General features: G+C 29.3%; 1 protein-coding gene across 6 annotated transcripts in view; it reads right to left on the reverse strand.

The window, feature by feature from the left end:
* Positions 1 to 247: 247 nt before the first annotated feature.
* Positions 248 to 21,379, reverse strand: part of LOC113556111 (sushi, von Willebrand factor type A, EGF and pentraxin domain-containing protein 1) — a 58,658-nt gene continuing 37,526 nt past the window's right edge. Inside the window, exons 4-25 of one of the 6 annotated variants that reach the window (XM_026960865.1) lie at positions 14,029 to 14,208; positions 12,568 to 12,759; positions 11,324 to 11,500; positions 10,405 to 10,578; positions 9,471 to 9,650; positions 9,064 to 9,285; positions 8,108 to 8,281; positions 7,830 to 8,034; positions 7,364 to 7,740; positions 6,070 to 6,270; positions 5,791 to 5,994; positions 5,298 to 5,480; positions 5,051 to 5,210; positions 4,863 to 4,978; positions 4,663 to 4,802; positions 4,403 to 4,529; positions 3,741 to 3,900; positions 3,520 to 3,671; positions 3,209 to 3,382; positions 2,821 to 3,000; positions 2,464 to 2,637; positions 248 to 1,412 (exon numbers count right to left, since the gene is read on the reverse strand). In XM_026960865.1, the coding sequence (XP_026816666.1) occupies positions 1,204 to 1,412; positions 2,464 to 2,637; positions 2,821 to 3,000; positions 3,209 to 3,382; positions 3,520 to 3,671; positions 3,741 to 3,900; positions 4,403 to 4,529; positions 4,663 to 4,802; positions 4,863 to 4,978; positions 5,051 to 5,210; positions 5,298 to 5,480; positions 5,791 to 5,994; positions 6,070 to 6,270; positions 7,364 to 7,740; positions 7,830 to 8,034; positions 8,108 to 8,281; positions 9,064 to 9,285; positions 9,471 to 9,650; positions 10,405 to 10,578; positions 11,324 to 11,500; positions 12,568 to 12,759; positions 14,029 to 14,208 (4,061 nt within the window). In that variant the 3' untranslated portion in view covers positions 248 to 1,203. Of the gene's footprint in view, positions 1,413 to 2,463; positions 2,638 to 2,820; positions 3,001 to 3,208; positions 3,383 to 3,519; positions 3,672 to 3,740; positions 3,901 to 4,402; positions 4,530 to 4,662; positions 4,803 to 4,862; positions 4,979 to 5,050; positions 5,211 to 5,297; positions 5,481 to 5,790; positions 5,995 to 6,069; positions 6,271 to 7,363; positions 7,741 to 7,829; positions 8,035 to 8,107; positions 8,282 to 9,063; positions 9,286 to 9,470; positions 9,651 to 10,404; positions 10,588 to 11,323; positions 11,501 to 12,567; positions 12,760 to 14,028; positions 14,209 to 21,379 lie in introns of all 6 variants that reach the window. The other 5 variants (XM_026960866.1, XM_026960864.1, XM_026960867.1 and 2 more) reach the window with 5 other exon arrangements.

Here is a 21,379-nt window from a genome sequence, read left to right on the forward strand (position 1 = left end):
GTTGAATGTATATTGTTTAACTTTATTGGTATTTTGAATACAATATGCAATAATGTGGTATACATAATATATATATATATTATAATATATTCTATTAATACAACAAGGTTAACCTATAATATAATATAATAATATATAAGAGATTATGAAATGGATAAATAAATTAATAATATTAGATTTAATTACTAGAGAGTTTATACTATAATATGCACGTATATAATATAATAATATAAATGCTATAAGAGAGTATAGTAAAAAAAAAGTTGTATTACTAATATTACGGGTTAGAAGTTATTATTCTATTTTTTATAATATATTTTTGTTTGTTTGCATTTGGTTCTAAAATCATATCACTGTCGTTTCTATGTTGAAAACGGTAAAATAAATACGAGTATATATTATTGTCAATAATAATATATTATATAAATATAATATATATATATAATAAATATTTGAGAAACTATGTATACTATACAAACAGAGTGGGTAAGTACTACTCGTACTATGTGGCAGACACATTTATACACATATTTTGTTACGTTAGTTGTAAATCAAGTTTTTTAAACTACTTGTAGATATTATAGAATGGTGTTTAAAATCTAAAGAATTCAAAAAAATGTTTGATCATGTTAGTATGTTAGTATAAGACAAGTGTATCATAACCATAATTCGCCTGAGTATACTAATAAACAAATAATGAATTTTCGGAGCATACGAACTCCCGCTCGAGGTGAAAAACGTACGGCTATACCCACCTACCACGTGACATTCAGTTGAACCAGCTGTTGGTTACAACTTCAGTAATAACTGTGTAGTAATAAATCGTAAACGCAATTAATTCAAATTGTATTTCTTCGCTGGATTAATTTACCGTATTCTGACATACCTAATCTAACACTTCTAATTTTCTCATCGTCTATTCAAATTCTCACACGTTGTTGGAAACGCATATCGACGTTCAGTAAATTTACTAAAGGTCTTATGAATTTTACTATTTCTATTATAGTATCATTGGGAATATGATGTCGGTAAATATTTTACAATTCAAACGATATTCAGGAGATCCAAAATAAAAAAAATAATAATAATAAACAATAATACAAAGAATAACTGTGACTATTTCACGTATCGTTGTATGAAATATATAATATAACGTTATATGTCGCCGGGTATATTGTGTGAGTGACGAAGACGCGAATCTACTTAGGTCCGCTGAGTTTCGTTCCTGGACACGCAAGTCGGTATGGAATTTGACCATTTTCCGTGTTTAAGGCACCGTAGCACAGGAGCGCCTTTGATTTTCAAGTTTTCGTCGCAGCTGAAAGTGATCACGTCACCAATGGCATAGTAAAACTTGACGGTGGACATCCGGCCTCGGATCACTGTGCCCGGGTATGGGCAGGCTTGAACACCTGCGAACACGAATCACAAGGCAATACAGTCGGTCAGTTCGGGCGTCGGGTGAAGAGCGACTTCGAAATCATTATTTTAAAAACGAACGAACGTGCAACCACCGAAGCGTATAAATTATTATACGCGTTAATAAATTATTTACAACAATACTGTTATCGGATGAAGAGAAAAAAAATAAAAAGTCAAAAACAAATTGATCTTATAGGTATGTGCAGCAATTGTTTTGGGCGCTGGTAAAGTGTATTTATGTACACAATAATTTAAACGATTCATTTTTGAGTTTAAAATTATGTTAAATGTATTTTATACTTCAATATATACATAAGTACCTAATTGTGGTCACTTTTTAATTAAATCTATTTGAAATTAAAGCGTTATAATATTTTTTATTAATGTAATCTAATATACTTATAATAATGATCAATCATAAATAAAGTATTATATTATAATATAAAGTTAATATATTTCTTTTTATCTCAGCGTGGTATATATAAATTAAAAATGTATTATTATCTATTCAATGCTAAATAAAATATAAAGACGGTTCTGATATTAATTGACAATGTGCATGCGTGTCGTCAGCAGTTAAATCGTTATTGGAAGATTTAATATTATATTTGGTTATCCTTTCGTCACGAACCATATAGTGTCTTAAAAAATAACAAGGCAATTTTAGTTATTATTTTTTTTTTAAGTTGAAGAACATTGATAATATTTTAAATATTTACATGATTATCAATATCTGTGCTGAAAGTTTAAAAAAAGTAAACTTGTATTTTCTGAAATATTACGTGTTTTACGACAAAATTTAAAATTATCACTGTGTTAACTATTTATATATGTTTTAAAATTAACAGTCTTAACCATTATTATCATATACAGTTTGTTTTTGCTGTTCGATAAGACGTATCCGTGAGTCGGCCACCCTTGGATTTGTCGGACGGGAATTAGTTATATTTTGGCCAGGAGATCCGTCGTGACGCTCCAGTATGCTATGGGCGGCATTCGTTCGAAGTCGCTATACAAACACACTCTACCCGTCCCACTTACAGATTGGCATTGGCGCTGACCACTCTCCGTTGTCCCCACAAACGAGCCTGGGCTGACCGTCCAACACGTAGTACGGTTCGCAGCTGATGGACACGTGTTCGCCAGGCCTGTATGAGTTTTGCGAGATGGCCGCGTAACCGTGCGGCGGGTCCCCTGGCCAGGGACAAGTGACCGCTACAACATATCAATTACACTTAGGGCCCGAGATCAAAACGGGATGGTTGGTGATGGGAGTGGTTGTTATGGCGGGGAGGGGATCAGTTTTTCGAAGTCACTGAGTACCCGCAAAAACGCGATAGCCTCCCCTAGTTTTGCAATAATATCATAATAACGTATTGTGTCAAATTTATGATATACCTGCACATGTAGGAAACGGCTGTTCCCATTCGCCCGTTGGCAGGCACGTCGAATGTGTTGGCCCGTCGAGTCCGAATCCTTGCATGCAGCTAAACATTATTTCTCCTCCCACTTGACGGCTGAGCGTGGCTATTCGTAAATTTGGGTCAGTTAGTTTATCGATCTTTTCGCACTCGATGACTATCGAAAAAAAAAATAAAAAATAAAATACGACAACAAGGTTATAACAGTATTTTGCGGCAGTCCACTATGTAAATATTACGTATATTTTTTAACATGTTATATACTATGTACATATAGTATATTACATTTCATTTTGCGCAAAAAGTTTTTTTTTAGTTTTAACCGTATACAGTAATATAACATTTATAGTAATTGATAAACTTACTCTCACATGCGGGGATTGGATCGCTCCAGTTACCCGAAGGCAAACAGACGATTTCAGAGGTCCCGATCAGATTGTTGCCTCTAGCGCAAGAAAACTTAACACGAGAGTTTAGTTTTGTATTTTGTGAACCAATGATCAAACTTCGTTTCGACGGGATAGAAGGACAATGCACGGCTATATTCATTTATTACATAATATTATATTATATTTGTGAGACACACGTGATTATTATTGCTGTTATTACATAGGTAACCATTATCATTTCAGTTTTAAGTTAAATAAAACATAGTTTTTTTTTTTAAAATACGAACCTTTTACGATTATTTCAACAGAATGAGTGTGTCTGGTAGGGGTAATACAAGAAAATAACCCGGAGTCGTCTCTGCTTGCGTGATAAATACTCAACCGGTATTCGAGATCCGGGTCTCGGCCGGGGTCAGTAGTCCATCCCTCGGGATACTTTCTATAACACCGACATGGACGTAATGAAATTATGTACTCAAATCAAAATACGTAGAACCAAGCACGTTACCGGAACGAATGACTGACGTTCCATTTCGGAGTGCCGAATCGTTTGATCCACAAGCACTCCATGTGCAATATCGTTCCTGGGTAAACGACTAGTCGTCCCTCGTTACTCTGTGCTATTGGTCCTAGCTGATGGCGAAACAGTATTGTTGGAGGTTTTTCCACTTTAAACGGTACATGATACAAACAAATTATTATAGACGACTTTCAAGTCTTGTCATATTTTACAAACACAAAAATATGTTAACATCTTATAGAAAAGTTTTAATTGTTCGTAATTATAATAATATTTATAATATTATTCTTATATTTATTACTCTAATAGATATTATTAGATTAAATTAGATTTAAATATCGTTTTACCTACATATTATAGTTTATAAGCGTATATATTAAATACGATATAATATTATGGTGTATATATTGTTGATAATTTTATAAATTTAATTTTTTTCTTATTAAAATGGATTTCAGAGGCATTGAGACTAAAAATTAAGTTTTTAGCACGAGATATTGTTAGTAAAATAATAATAATAATAAATTCGGAATTTATTAATTAAAGGAAAATTTTAAGAAGTGTACAATAAAAAAGACGAAATAAATATCGAATCAAAATATAATAATAAGCTCGTATAGGCAATATACATATTATATTGGTATACATACGTGCATAATCGTTTTCTTGGTTAAGTCCAAAGCAAACTGGACGTTGTCCAGACCATTCACCATTCGAACATACTCGCCTGTTGGATCCTTCCATTGCATATTTTCCAATATCTGAGCATCGAGATACCTAAAAACGAGCATACCACAAAATAATACTCTATACTCATATACGGGTGATATATAAGATATAACGTAAATTATAATAATATATATTTATTTTCGTCATTTTATATTATGATAATTGATAAGTGGAAAATTACCAAAACCGTTCCTGCGTTAAACTCGGTTAGTTCGTTCGTAATCATCGTGTCACCTATAAACGTCACCACGTTGGGCTCGCTGTTTCGAAACATACAAGTAGTGTTGTCTAAAGTAGAATTCATAGTTTCGACGGGTTTCGCTGAAATTTACCGAAATATATATACGCTCTTACGTCTAATGTATATGCTAAACGACTTACTGCAATTTAATGATCGACCAATCCAGTTGCCGTCCTCACATCTTATTCGCCATGTGACTTTTTCATCTATTATGTTTCCGATGCAATTAAATGTTACTTCTGTCCCATCGGGAAAACTAAAATGAAACACAGTTTATCATAGATTAAAAATAAATATAGCATGTCACTTATATATTTGTAGTACTTACCTCTTTTCTGCGTCTTTTAATAATTCTCCGTTTCTAAACACCATTGATCCGTGAACCGATTCTGGGGGTCCGCAAGATCCTCGAAGTCCGGACAAAAGATCAATGGTGCCTAATTCGCTTTTTTTCAAAATATCCGCACCAGTAATGAATAATCCGCCATCTAGAAATAAATTTGTCATCATTTTTTTTACTTACATATTTATTATACAATAAATTATATTTTATTTAGGAATAAATTGTTCATTACCTCTTTTACAAGAAGGAACTTTGGGAACTAATCGACCTAATACACATTCAATAGAAACTGATGTAGTTTTTATGAACTCTGGATCGCATTGGAAAGTAACGAATGATCCATTGGCTATCGTAAGGCCTGCTCTATACCCAAGTAAGTATTGGCCATGTGTTATAGCCGGCAACTCGCATGGCGCTGAAACCATTATCACGTTCAATGATGATTCAAATCGATTTTTAAATTGTAAATTGTGTAATTATAATCTATCCACCAATTAAAATGTCTTTGTTTACCACCAATCAATGGATCTCTAATTACAAGTATAGATCTCATTAATGTTGATCACTATAATTCTATACCACTATACTAATCTATATTAATGCTATTATTAATATACACTGTTTCTTATTATCACTAAATCGTATTATAATAATATAGTGTATACCTAAAAAGCTAAAACATCAAGTATAACTCTGTATTTAATTAAAATAAATAATTATGTTACCAGGAGTGCACTCGGAAATAGTTCCAATATCCCAGTCGCCTTTTCTACATTCCATTCTTGAAGGGCCTTTCAAGTTAAATCCAGAAAAACATGTAATAGATACGATTTCACCGTCCATGAATTCTGAACTTTCGGTTACATTTAAATACGTGGGTTCCACTTTACTGTAAAAACCATTAGCCGAATATGGTATTAAGCAAGGTTCTGTAAATGAAGTATTAAAATAGTTATAATAGTTAAAAACTAAACAAGTTTTATGAAAAAGTTAATTTAATTTACTAAGTTTGCAGTCAGGTTTTGCTGGCTTCCATCGAGTTCTCCAGCATTTGGCTGTTCCATTTATCACGTTAGGTTGATATCCATGATCACACGACACTTTAAGTAAGGTTCCATGTGAATGAGTAACATTTGCATGCCTTCCTGGTCGCACAATTTCAATATGTATATTAGAGCTATTTGTTAAAGGTTCACAAGGACCAACTGTGAATAAAAACAAAAAAGTATATATAGTGTACCTATATATCGGTATAATATGATTACTATAGCACTCCGAATCAATGTTATAAAAGGTATTAAACAATACTTTTACGAAAAACCAAAAATTTCCATTAAAAATGTATGAAAACAAATTATAATTTTAGTAATGATATATTTTTACAATAATATTTATTTTAGTTTTGGAACAAATGGTAAGAATTGCGAGTCATTTTTAACACCAGAACTACTCTGTAGGTATCTATAAAATATACCATCGAAAAAAATTAGTATATAAACTATTTCAGTCATATTACAAATTTTATTTCAATTGTTGAACGATATATTTTTAGTGGTATTCTACTACTAAAAATATTACAGAGCTGAGGCATGTACTGAAACATAGGACCGCGATCTAGCATTTATTACATTTTAGCAATTAACCATTGATCGGTAAAGTTTACTGCAGTATATATAAGGGTGATTCTTTTATCATTAAACACTCATTATTTCGTCAGGTATTGACTATTTTTCAAAATATTTTGTTTCATGCTTTTTTCAATCTGTATGAAATTTTTATTTTTTCCACCCTTTTATTAAATAGTGAAACCACTATCAACTTTTGATTTCAAATGGCAACCTATATTTAAAATGTACTTAATTAATATAGGGCTATTTTTTTTTTATATTTTAACGTTAAAGTTATGTAAAAATGTTATATAGTTCTAGAAAACCATGAAACTAAACATTTTGAAAAAAAAATGAAATAAATCAATACTTTTTAAAATAATTAGTACACAATAATATAAATCACAATAATATTGACATTTGATAATTTGAAACAAATTTCTCGAAATAATTTTATGAAATTAAATACTTGGTTTAAGTTAATTTTATATAAAACTTTTGCATAATGTGCATTTAAAATTATTAAAATACTATAAGTAATAGTGTAAATATTAAATTATTGATTTTATGAATCACATTTTTACTAAGAAAACATTGTACAATCAAAACAATTAAAAAATGCATTAAAATCTCGGTCTAAATAATAACAACAATATATTTCTTTATTTATACGATTAAATATAAAACCTACCTTTTCGTTTTCCGTGTTTTCCTTTTCCTTTAGAACCTTTGTGTGGTGCTTTTTCTCCATCTATTGTAGAGTTACCGTCTTCGTTGTCATAATCTTTGAATGATAAATCCCCGGATTCCCGACCTCTAGATCCTCTATTTACTCCAGGATTTTTAGCTGTTTGATCTTTATTAGATGTTTGTTTGGCTTTCATAACTTGTTGATTTTGTGCTGATAACGCACGTTTACTTCTTTTCCACCAAGCTTTTATGGAGGTTATTAAATTAACAATTTGATAAAAACCAGGTTTTTCCGTAATCAGTTCATTTGTATTATTATCAGTACTATTCTTAATAGATCTACTGAGTCTAAGTTTTGGATGTATTGACGGTACGCACCTAAAAATAATAATAGTACAAATATATTTTTAAATAATAATTGGGCGTAACAATTTCGTTTCTAAATATTATGATTATTGTAATTTTACTTAGGTAGATATCCAGGACTCCATTTTCCTCCGATACAGGTTGCACCTACAGGTCCTGATTCGATTACGTATTCCCGATCACATTCAAACGAGATTTGCTTGTTATTTTTTATCTTACGAACATATGGTCTATAGTCATAAACACCCATACTTCCCACTAATAAAACTTTACCGTGATCTATATAACCAGGAAAAGTGCAATAAACTGAAAAAAAGGTATTTCATTGTCGAATGTCAGAAATTAATGTATAGTAATATATTAACCAAATGTCAAATACCTTCGTCGCATTTTGGAGTTTCTCCTGACCAATTTCCGTACCGACATTCTGTATATCGGTCCCCCACCAGTGTGTAGCCATCTCGACATGAGAACTTTGCCTTGGCACCGTGACCCATTCGTGGTGCCAAAACTATGCCGTTTTTTGGAATCAGTGGTAAGCGTTTGCAATGAGCTGAAAAAATTGATTCAAATCTTTTAATGAGCTCAATAATTATCGTGGTGCCATTTAATAGTTTAACTTATTTAGTATCACTAAAATTAAAATATTGTATAATGTATTATTCTGTTACAAATCAGACATTATATTGCAGATATTATATTACATCAAGATGTAATGCGATAAAGTAAGAGCTTATAAATTGTATACAAAATGTTTATTAAACACTACATACATAATCGAAATATAGATAATTACTTATCTAATTTACGAAAACATACAAATAATTAATACATTTTAAGTAGATTTTTTAGCAATAACAATTATCCTAAAAACTCACAAATTTAAAGAGAGAAGTTGAAAATTATATTTTATACCTTCAATTTGATTTTATTGATAAATTAAATTGTTGCAAGGTCCTAAATCAACGATTCCCAACCTTTTTAGTTTTGTGAACCACCAATTTTGTAAAATAAATCTTTGAGACCCACTAACGACTAATAGCACATCTATATACGTATTATTATAGGTATGCATATAATAAAAATATAAAATAATATTATTTTAAATATATGCGTTAGTAATGTTAATATTATATGGTCCATGGCTATGGGTTGGAAACTGCTTTCCTATATGAATCCAATAAACTTTCTTTTTTAAATATCAAAGTTTTCTTAGTAAAAAAATATACACTATGAAAAAAAAAATGCTTGTTAAAATTAATTTAGAATTATTTTTCACCTATACAAGTATTTAGAAAATGAAAACAATAATAAACATATTATAATATGCCTTGCCTGGTTCGCATTTCGGAATGTAAGTCCAGGTACCATTATTACACGTAGCAAGATCATTGTTTCCAACAGCTGGCTCATATTTTGCGTTGCACTTTACAGACAGTTTGTCACCGTGTTTCGCTAAAATGGGACCACCAGTTGTTTTTGGTACATAAGGAGTAGAATCATTTGATCGAGTGATGTTCACGTAACCTTGTTGAATAACCGGTACGACACATGGAGCTGTAACGCACATTTACCCATTATAAGATTACGTTTATTTTAATATAATAACAGTAGTAAATGCTATTACGAAAAATGATACATTTCTGTGTTATTGCCGATAATTACACAGATCAGTAGCAGTAGTTATGATATAAGTATACATTATTTTTAAGCGACCATGTTGGCTGCTAAAGTAAACTCACCTAGGCACAGCGGTGGTGGATAACGCCACTGTCCATCGGCGAGGCACACTGTCGAAGAATTCCCTACAAGAAGCATTCCGTCTTGACATCGGTAAATAATCGTTGCGCCTAGACCAGTGCCGCTTTCAGTGTTCTCTAGCCAACCATTATGAAGCTCTCCCGGAGATCCGCAATCTATCTCTATCGTTACATTTTATTGTTTTGGGTGGATTCAAAAAAAAAAATAACTTATAGGGTGTACAGCCAAATTAATGTGAATCACGATTTATTGGGGTTTACTGAGTTCCAATAGTATGCATATAGCTAATAAATAATAACACTTTGGCGCTATATACGAGTAATATCATATGTTCTTATCGATATAATACTTTGAGCATCTGGGTACGAATAATAATATTTTTTAAATAGTTATGTCAGTATGCTATACTTTATGTTAACAAAATCAAACCGTTTTATAGCTAATAAATAAAGTAATAACTAATAACCGTCAGCGACGATGGTAAATCTAAAAACGAATCATAAGAACAATAATCGTTACGCCTACAGCCATAATACTATGAAAAACATAAATTTAGAAATAAATATTAAGCACTAAACTGGTTTTCAATTTTCAAATTGAATGTATTATATTATATTAGGTATATAACATATATAATAATATGTCTTTCAAAGAAACAAAACGATCCCTTAATGAGTGCTTGAATTTTACTTATATTCAAAATTCGATATTAAAAATAAATATAATTTTATTTCACATTAAAAAGGAAAGTTATAAATCTAAATTATCCTTTGATATCTATATATTATGTTACGGTATAAAATATTTGACGATAAAGATTCATTTGTGGAAACGTAAATTTAAATTCCCAAACTAAATCATTTACTGTGCAGTTCTTTTCTGGGCCCGCCTTTAAATTCTCATTTTTGCATTTACCTTGACATATTGGCGTTGTGCCTGACCACTTGCCATCTGCACCGCACCGCCTAGTCGGCTCACCGGATAGTATGTACCCGTATTTACATTCGTATGATACTACCGAATTGTAGGACGTAGACGTGAATACCGCGTTTCCGTTGTACGGGCTTTCGGGAGGACCGCAGTCAACCGCTGAAACCACAACACACGCGAAAACAACGCCAAACAGTAACTGAACGTAAATTCACCCATAAGTTATGTTTGCGAAACACTTCGGTAGGCAGGTATATGGTCAAAAATTTAGCGGTCAATAAATATATATATACCTATACGTTATATTCCATGATCCGTAACTGTTATTATTGTGACAGGTATCTGAATAATGTATATTATAGACTATGCTAGTTTCAATATTATGCTAACATACGCAGATTGGTCTATAAACGGTACTATAACATTTTTATTATTAGCTACGTTTAAATTAAATTGTATATTATACGTTTAGTTAGAGTTGCTGCATCGGATTTAGAGAATATATTGATTACTTATATGTAATAATTCATCAAACTCAAACCGTCTCCCACTTCGAACTCATTATTATAAAAGTTTATCATTTGGTGACAAACAAAATAGTCAGTGTTAGGTACCTATAATATTAGAATAGGTGAGAAAAAACTAATTATTGTTATACTGCTGTGAATTTAGATATTTTACTAAATAAAAACAACAGGTTAAACGTTTTAATTTTTATAATAATATAATACGATTTACGAATAGCCGAATAATGTTACCAAATATCAAGACAAGAGTACGAGTACATCGTTTTATAGGCGTATTAGACTTTAAGAAGATAAAAAAAAACCATAATGGTTTATCGTCGGAAATCGTCACAGGTCGGCAGAGAACGACCACGCGAACTCGGCATTGAAGTACTTACGCACACACGAAGGTAAATCTTTTGGTACCCAATATCCGTCAGAATGACAGAGACGTTCCGATTTTCCAATTAGTTCGTAACCGTCCGAACACTTGTAGAACACGCGGCAACCAAAGTCTGAACAGTCGCCTTGATGCCAACCGTTAGGAATTACACCAGGAGTACCACAAGTCCTCGCTGAAAGTATAATAAGTAATAAGAGTAATATATACATTTATAAATATTTAAAGTTTAAGTGAGCGGAGTCGTGTATTGAGATACGGCGACATCGATATTATAATATAATAATAATATACTGTAAGTATAAAATAAAATGTCAAAATGTGAATTTTCTGACAAACATTTCACCAGCCCCCCTTTTTTAATTTTTTTTGGTCAAACATTAGTGTGAATTTGTGCAATACACAAATGGTTTAACCATAAATTAAAAAATAAAGAAGGGGGACTGGTAAAATGTTCGTAATTTCCTGTCTAAAAAATGTATTTGGTATAATGAAGAAAAAATATTTAAACTAATTTATTGTTATTTAATAATTGTAATATTGAAGCTGTTTCAATGCATACTTTTAGTAATTTAAAATACTAAAAATGTATATTTTAACAACTGGAGAAAATACATTTTTTTAGGCGTTTTGTATTATATTAAATTAAGCACTTTATAGATGATAAATGTATTTACAAATAATTTTTGTAACTAAATACTACCAACATTTTTCTTCAAATAAATATTTTTAAAAGCTATTAGATAAATGGACCTCGACATTTAATTTAAATTTTCATATAGTAGGTATACATAAAAATAATATAAAAGTGAATAACAATATTTTTTTTAACGTTCATTAAAAAAATATTTATAATCTATATATATATCTATAATATCAAATAAATTTATTGCTAGAATTATAAAAACTTAATTTTTAGATCCATAGCCCAACTGAAGAAGGCTTATTTATTTTATAATGCTTTATGGAAAATAAGTTTTAAGATATTGGTGTAAATAACTTGAAAAGGATAATTTTGGTTTAAATTTATTCAGAAGTTATGTATGAACTATGAATATTTCAAAATTAAAATAATTCGAAAAATTGTAATAAATTACGTGACAACTAGTCTTTTTTTGATAATCTTTTAAAATATTCATAAAACTATATGGTATTAGATTCGTACTTAACAATGTAAATGAAAATATAGCCAAAATTCACGAAAGAGTTATAATAAAGTTATAATAAATGTTTAAGACTTACGTTCACATGTTATATCTGGTCCAAACCACGAAGCTGATATGTCCATTGCCAAACACTTAGCTCTGGCAAAACCTCTCATCGTAAATCCATCTTTACATCGGTACTCAACTTCAGATCCAACGTCGAATGTTTGCTGATCCGGAAAAGCATTGTTACCTGCATTTTCGATTACACGAGGAGATTTGCAAAACACTGTAAAATACAAACAACACAAGTAATTTAATTCACGTAAACAGTTTTATCGATTTATCTGTTTTCTCTACTGTTATATATCTTCAAAAGTATTTTTAACAACTAGACTCTAATTTTTATTATGTTAATGTATAGTTACATAGAATATATTTTTGTTAAGATACTTGAATTACTTGACTAGTTTCGTTAAAAATAGAAAAATAATATAAAGAGACAAGGAACTTTTTTCAAGAGTGAACAAAAATGTTCCGTCTATTATAATATGATGTTTAATATTATAAATAAAATATTAATAACCAGTGCTCTCGAGTATTATATAACTTAAAATTATCTACTTAAACATGCTTTAAAAAATACAATTATAAAATTTAACATTTTTTGTAAGGTTCATATTATGTAAAATTATTAATAATATTTTCATTAAGTATTTCCCAAATAATCAGAAAACTTTAAATGAATAAAAATATGCGAAATTAAATGTATATTAAAATTCCTTTAACAATAGAAATAATTTATATCCTACATTCCTACATTTAAATTTTTTGTGTGTACAGAGATATGTAAATATCAAATACACAGTGCTTGACTAATAATATTATCAAAAATATTAATTACCTATAATGAGTGATTCTTTTATTGAACAACACTCATTATTTAAAATCTATTAATATTTTTGAAAATATTTGTCTACATAATTTTTAATCAAAATAAAACATTAAAAAAAAATTATGTTTGTAAAATGATGAGTGTTATTTAATAAAATAATCACCTATATAATGATTTATAAAATTAATTTAGTAAAAAGTATTCAAATGATGAATATTGATTTATATAAAAATATTGAATTAAATTGGTCTTAGTTATTTAAATTTGTAATGTATTTCATTTATTATTTCCTTCTGCCTAATTAATAAATACACCGAATAACACAACAAATATACACATTTGATACACAACGGTACATATTTCATAATAAATGTCATTTGAGTGACGTACACGGTTCTTAGTTAATATGTTAAATTAATTATACTGCTGGCTGAAACTCAAACACCTCATGCATCATATTTTATTTATGTAAGAGTAAATATCAACATTGAGATTTTAACGAGTTTATTTATTCTATTCCAGTTGGTCATTAGAAATGAATATTATTAAGGTGGTTATATTTTAACAAATAAAAAAGCGACAAAATAAAATTACTCATTTATGGTTAATTGAAGATCCGAGTACATAATTGAATAATGAAATAAAATATAGGTAGGTACTAACCACTTTGTTTGCAGAAAGGCGCTACACCAGACCACGAGCCGGTGGCGTGGCAAGTTCTGTGGTCTCTGCCAATCAATTGATATCCAATCTCGCAGCTGTAAGTAGCTTTGTCACTAAATAGTCTTCCGGTCATTTGCACAACGCCGTGTTCCGGATTCGGCAATTCATCACATTCTCTTTCTGTAGATAAAACATTGATTCAACAGATATTGAGGGTTAGTGTAACTCAAGCGAAGTAAAAAATTGACGTGTTGATTATGTCAACCGCTCCGAAAATTAAAAATAGCTTCGTGAGAAAATGATCAATTTTCTGTTAGCTGTTCAATTATAACAAGGATATTGTTTTATTTTGTTTTATTCTGTCAATAAAAATTATTTACGGCCCAAAAAACTTACTCATTTATTTTTTTGTCTATAGATTTTAAGGCATATAGGCAAACTATGAGCGAATACAATATTCCAACATTTTGTATACTGCTAGATTAAAAAAGCAACACTGTCGTGAATTACCAACTTTAATATATTAACTCAGCTATAACAACCGATACGATAATAATATATTACTGTTAAAAATAAAAATACATCTTGTCCATATTCTTCGATATTTAAATATACGATAAACTTATTTTTACGTTGGGTAATACACATGCATCTCTTTTTTTAACGGATTTATCTTGATTTTTTCTGTGATAAAATACAAATATTTTACTTATTTTTTAGACATAAATATTAAAACATTCCGATTAAAGTAAACATTATAATATTACATTTAAGATATGAAAACTTATCATAGTGCATAAAATGAGTGAGTATGTTTTTTGTATTGATTTATTTCTATTTGAGTATTTTCATAAGAAAATATAAAATAAATGTTCAAATGTACGGGACTGTAAATAAATAATTTAAAAAAAAAAATTGTTGTCATTAACATTAATGATAATATGTGGTTTTAAGCATTATACTCAGTATTTGATTTAATCGTAATCAATTTTAACTATGTTTTTAGATTTACAAAAATACCACTAATTTAAATGAAAATATAAAATTATTTGGTTCTACATAATTCTATTCAAAATAAAGTATGCACTACTATGCAGTATAATAGGTAGTTGAGGCGGTTTACCTCTTGCTTAATGTGACATTTCAAACGGCCTAATATTGATAAGACCTTTATAAATTTTTATTTTTTGTGGCCAGTCTTTGTTAAAAGTACCCCATCTGAAATAATATCGTGTGTACGATGTACAATATACTGATAAAATATTAAATTATATTTATATTAAACTGTATAATACTTTAATATTTTATCAGTATAGTGTACAGTGTATAAATATATTTTTAAACTATTTATTTAGAGTGTATACCCTTACTAAGAACTTATAAATGAAATACGTAAATATAGTTTATCATTTATTTGAAATAAAATTGTTTCTACAATTTAATAGGTACTAGTATGTAGTTTAAAACTTATAATTTAAAAGAGTTGTATTTAGATTAGCAAAATACAAAATTAGATATAACTATAATGATTAAAAAATAGTTTCGATTTCAACATTTCAATGTTAACTTAAAAAAACTAAAAAAAAATATTCTATATAATATATAATAACTTTTTAAATTATCTGACATAGTTGAACAACGATAACACAATGATAATGTCACGTAGTGTTAATAACTTTCACTATACATTTTCAATAAACACAAAACACCTTTCCGAAGTATTCTTGCAGTACTTGGAAAAAAAAGTGTGAACAAATTTGAAACAATTAACTTGAAATTTAAAGAAACAACAACGTCACAACTCACAAGTATTAATGAAAACAATAACGAGTGGTTTATCGATAATTGAAGTTTCCAAGAACAAATTATACTTTTTTCCCATAAAGTTTTTCTCGTTATTAAATTAACTATATTTCATTAAATATATAATATGAACACAAGTGAAATACATTATAAATTTAAAAATTAAAAGCAAACTTTTTTAAAAGTTAAAAATGTAGTTAACTAAAACATAGAATATAACAAAACTGTACGCCTATAGATACATTTTAAACTTATCTTATTTAACCCGTGACATTGACATATCTTAAATTATGAAAATAAGTTTAAAAATTAAGTGTTTCCTTTGAAAAAAAATATTTTTCTTACAATAATACTAAGAACGTGGAAATATGAGATTCAATGGAATGATAATATTCAACAATTCTTTGATCAAAATTTTAAATACTGCATACTTATAAATAGTAGACAACTGTTATTATGCCAAAGTTAAGATATATTTATTATATTATATACACAAAGTTAACATAAGCATGCTCATTTTCATTTTTACTTTTGAGAAGTAATTCATTTAAATACTAATTTTTAGAATTCTTAAATACCTATACTTAAAGGCCAACAGTTTTAAATACTAAGTTTTTTTGTACAATTTAAAAAATTTAATTTGGCGATACTTTTTTATTTTTTTTATGAATTACATTTTTTTCTATACATTTTTAATCAAGGGTCTATTTTTTACGCCGTATGAGTGATCTCCGTACGATAAATTTGTTCATACGCGATACGCCAATAAAGTGCCAATACAACGCCTTACGAAAATTTGTGTTTTATCTTTAATGTTCATACGATGTTTAAACATTTTTTTAAAAATATTGTTGTGTCTAAATCTCGTGAATAAAAATATTATAGTTTTAATTTTGAGTAATAAACTTCATAATACGTTCATCTTTTATGATATTATGTTTGGAAAATATGACTCTGATGATAAGAACGATTTATTTTATACATAATATTAATATAAATTTATCAATATTTTATAATTTGTGAATATTGTCCGAGTAATAACCAATATAATAATCTAATATTGCATCTATTTTATATTCTGTAATACTATTTTTAATGACCATTATCCTAGTATATACATTTTAGTAATTCAGAAACTACTCGTTCAAATTGAATTCCTGATACATATTAATTTATTCAAAAAATCATCTACTTCACAATATAGATTAAAAAGGTTTGGTTTTCATTAAAAATAGATGATTGTAACACCACAGTATACTACTTAAATGGCATTATAATTTAAAATTATTAAAAGAAAAATGAGGGCGAGCTTATTTGGTAAAATGGTAAATCACCCTGTATAGTATATGCATACAATTAACATAAGCCAAGTGGTGTGAGTTGATTTAAAACGGTGAAAGTAAGTTATAATTTTAAAAAAGCAGTTGTGTATAATGAGATTCTTAAAATAATCAAGAAAAAAAATTAAAAACGATTGAATGGATATTGTACTTAATTGAAAAATAAATTATCTTTGAGTGCGTTCTGGTGTTCGCACGGATGATTAACTTTGTTCTAACAGAATTATCCACAACTGAGCTAAAAATGCGACGGTTTTTGAATAATTTGAGTTTGCAGAAAAGCGTCGTGATTTGCATTCCGTTTATACAAAACTTTATGTTGAAAGTTGGTTCTCTACATAAATACCAAGCGGAATTAATTAATTAACAATAACCGATATTTAAATATATTAAAACGCCGTACACGTATATCGGGCGCATATATATCTGACATATTTCTGGAAAAGAAGAAGTCGTTGCTGCAAATATATATTTATATAGAGATTAGAGATAAGTGTATTATCTGCGAGCTATAATTTTATGAATTATAAGTATGTGGGAAAAACGGGTTAGTTTACAGTGGAGACAAAACAATAGGAATATACTTCCAACACGATATTATTATATTAATCAAAGCTTTGAAAATAATTACAATGGTGTAAAATAAGTTTTTGCGCCAAGTTTCTTCCAAAGATTAAGTTTAAATTTGCGTTACGCTGCGTATTGATGTTTTATTATTATTATTATTTTTATTATTCTCTAAATCAAATCGGGAACAAAAGTAGTATATTAAAATAACTAAAAATTAACAACGAAACTCACATATTAATGAATATACTTTGAATCTTAAATATGTACTCGTCAGTTTTTTATTACGATGTTTTCTATTTTGAGGTTTTCCCGATAGTAGCCAGTTGGTATACAATAGTAAATAGTAATTATAACAGTATAATAGTATATTATATTGATACATCGGCCTATTACGACGTTACGTGTATTAATTATAGTTTCTATATTTATTGTCCTACTCGACGTTTTAAAGCTGTACAAGTTCTTGAAACGTAAACCCTCCATTACACCGCGGCGACCACTTTAAATTAGTAAATACTCGAGGGACGAGCGCGCGCGCACACACACACACATTATATATACAAGTATATTCTTCGGTAGTTCGGTCTATACGGATCGATTTTTACCGCACTTCATTTATAAAGTTGTATACTATCTAAGTATCATAGGTGTAGAAAATTGAGCAACCAGAATTCATTATCAGCGGCAGTTTTTTCATAAATTACCTGGTAAAATTTTTTAAACAGTATACTAACGATGCATTTAAAAACTAAGAACTTCTTCAAGGGAGTGCCGAAGAGATCCTCCCTCTCCATACGTATTTTAGCTTTTTTTTTAATGTTCATATTTGTTTAAAGTTTAGTTTACAGTAATTGCAATGTTTTAATACATATTAATATATAAATAAATATATACACCATAATATAATATTATATAAGTATTAATTACTATTATAAATAGATGTGTGTACATTTTAATAAATTTATATTATGTTTTGATATTTTAATATGTGAATAAAATTATATGTGTTATTACTTATTTATTTATTTATAAATATACAACTGTTTATAGCAAGATAGAGTTCAAACCTTCAGTTTTCACAAATGGTCTTAGTGTGGTCCCCGCTAAAATCATTATAAATATTATTACCATCATTACGTATTATACTATATATTATAATATTATCTATGTACTAATAAAATATTGAATTAATTGTTTTTATTTTATTTTAATCAACCGATGTAAACTTTAGTACGGTGTTCAAAAAATATACATATAAACAATCAGATAAAAAAAGGCAACGACAAATTTTTTGTTTTCAATAAGTCTCGATAATTAATATTTTATTTAGAATTTTTAAATTAGCCATTATTAGGTTTTTATAACAAATAGTTGTAATTGGTGGTTGTAAAATTTCTAAAATATTCATAATTGTTAAGTTTTATTATCCCGGATTCGATAATTCAACTCTCCCGAACCCAGATCAGCTTGAAGTTTTTTGAAGGATATACTTGTGAACTCTTTGATATATCAACTGCACCTCTGCACTATCATATAATTGAATAACAGTGTCATGTATAGTGTTAGGAGTATGGATGTTGAGTGATGTATAATATATCGTCTAGTGTGATTTAGGTGTTTACCTATTGTTTTTATTATTATTATTATTATTGTTATTGGTTATACCTATTACAGTATACATATATTGATAAATTACATGTCTTCTTATTAAATATATGAAGGTTATTGCTTTAAAATTTAAGAGCACATAAATTCAAATTTAAATAGGTATCAAACAAATTCTACATGATAATAATATTAACAATTTTTGATATTAATGTAGGTATATAAAACATCAAAAAATCAATAATTATAGTATAAACATTGTAAAAATGTATATATTATTATTGAATTAAATATAAATACAACATTATAAAATTGATATTAATGTTTTATGTTTATGTATAAAATAATAATTAATAAGGACAAGTTAATTTGGAAAAAAATTAAAGCATACAATACAATTTAGAGTATTTTTAAAATTTTCAATTTTTTTTTTTTAATAATTTTCCAATAAAATCATTAAATTATTTAAGCCGTAGAAGAATTTGCTTTCGAAAGGATTTATCGCCCATTTCATTAGTATAATCCGACGATAAACAACTTGGTTCAGAATGTTCCTCATCCTAATAGTTTATAGTTTTTATGTTACAATATATTACAACATTAATATGTTCTATATATAACGTTATAATACGATGGTAAAATATTTTAATATTTTGGCTCTTCCGGGGCACGTCTTTTCGAATCTCGAAAAGTGTTGGGAGTGTGAACATGGCTGGTATTATATACTTACGATAATATTATTGTATTAATAACATGCGCCCAACGTGTATAACGACATGATTGGATCAGAAAGGAGGGGGAGGGGTTATTCCTTGCTGATACGAACCTAATGAACCATAAGAAAAAAAATTTTGTTTTTTGCTCCCTCGCCACACCACGCTTGAGCACCGCAGAAACTACAATCTCCTTTGAGCGTGTTAGTTTACGCGTGTGTGTCAGTGTAAGCGTGCGTGTGCGCTCGGTTCGTCCGACCGGAACACGCGCGCGTCTGTCTGACCTGTCGACGGCAAAGCTTTTGCGCGATCGGCGCGGATGAGATATGGCTATTCATTTTGGAATGGCTACCGGAGCTGGCAACGAGGAAAACCGGGCGGGGTGGTCAGCGGCGGACCGCCACGCAAAGGTCGTTAATCACGTGGAAATTAATACTCGCTGCGGTCACATTCTACATGCGCTCGTTCGGACATTAAAACCGAAACGCGGGCGCTATTATTAGGAAACAATTACACGGACCACCGCCCAATATGCTCTGGGGAAACGCGCCACATCCTCTGTACCACCACCCGGCGATACATACCAATGCGGGGCTATGGAGGTGGTGGAGGTGGTGGTGTTGGAGGAAGCTACTCACGCGCGTTAAATCACATGCTATACGCGCGTTCGTAGTAAAACACAATATTACATAAGTATTATTATACTATAATTTAGCGTAACAACAAAAAAAAAATTAATAATAACGCACTCACATACTATTACGCGTAGGTAATATTTTATTCGTTTGATCGTTACGTACTCGAATTTTTACGCCACTGAATTTCGGACACTAATAAAAATTATTTCGTCCAAAACGTTTGCACTCATAACGTCATTTATTACATTAAAAATGTTTTTTATTATACTATACTATATGACATCACATTGCGCATAATATATGACATTGTGTTGTACAAAACGAGCCTAAACACGAGCCAAAACGATCGTAATTTCAAACATAAACGTGCGTCAAGGATTGTATACGTGATAGTTTTTTGGGATTAACGACGTCACCGAGATTAAAATTAAACTTTTTTCCCTCGTATAAACCGATTTATCGCGTCCAATATTTTCATCTATTTATCAAGCAGTCTCAGTAAGTTCGTTTTTTGCACACATGTTTTTATAGAACACACAAAAACTGCACTACACGCATATACTTGTACCTATATTATAATATAATAATGTATATAACCGTTCCTCTAAGTTACATTCGTACAGAGGTTTTTGTGAGTGTTATGCTCTTAGCCATTAGCCATTATTCAAAGAAAAATATCACA

This window comes from Rhopalosiphum maidis, chromosome 4, assembly GCF_003676215.2.
Source record: "Rhopalosiphum maidis isolate BTI-1 chromosome 4, ASM367621v3, whole genome shotgun sequence".
Classification (NCBI taxonomy): Eukaryota; Metazoa; Arthropoda; class Insecta; order Hemiptera; family Aphididae; genus Rhopalosiphum; species Rhopalosiphum maidis.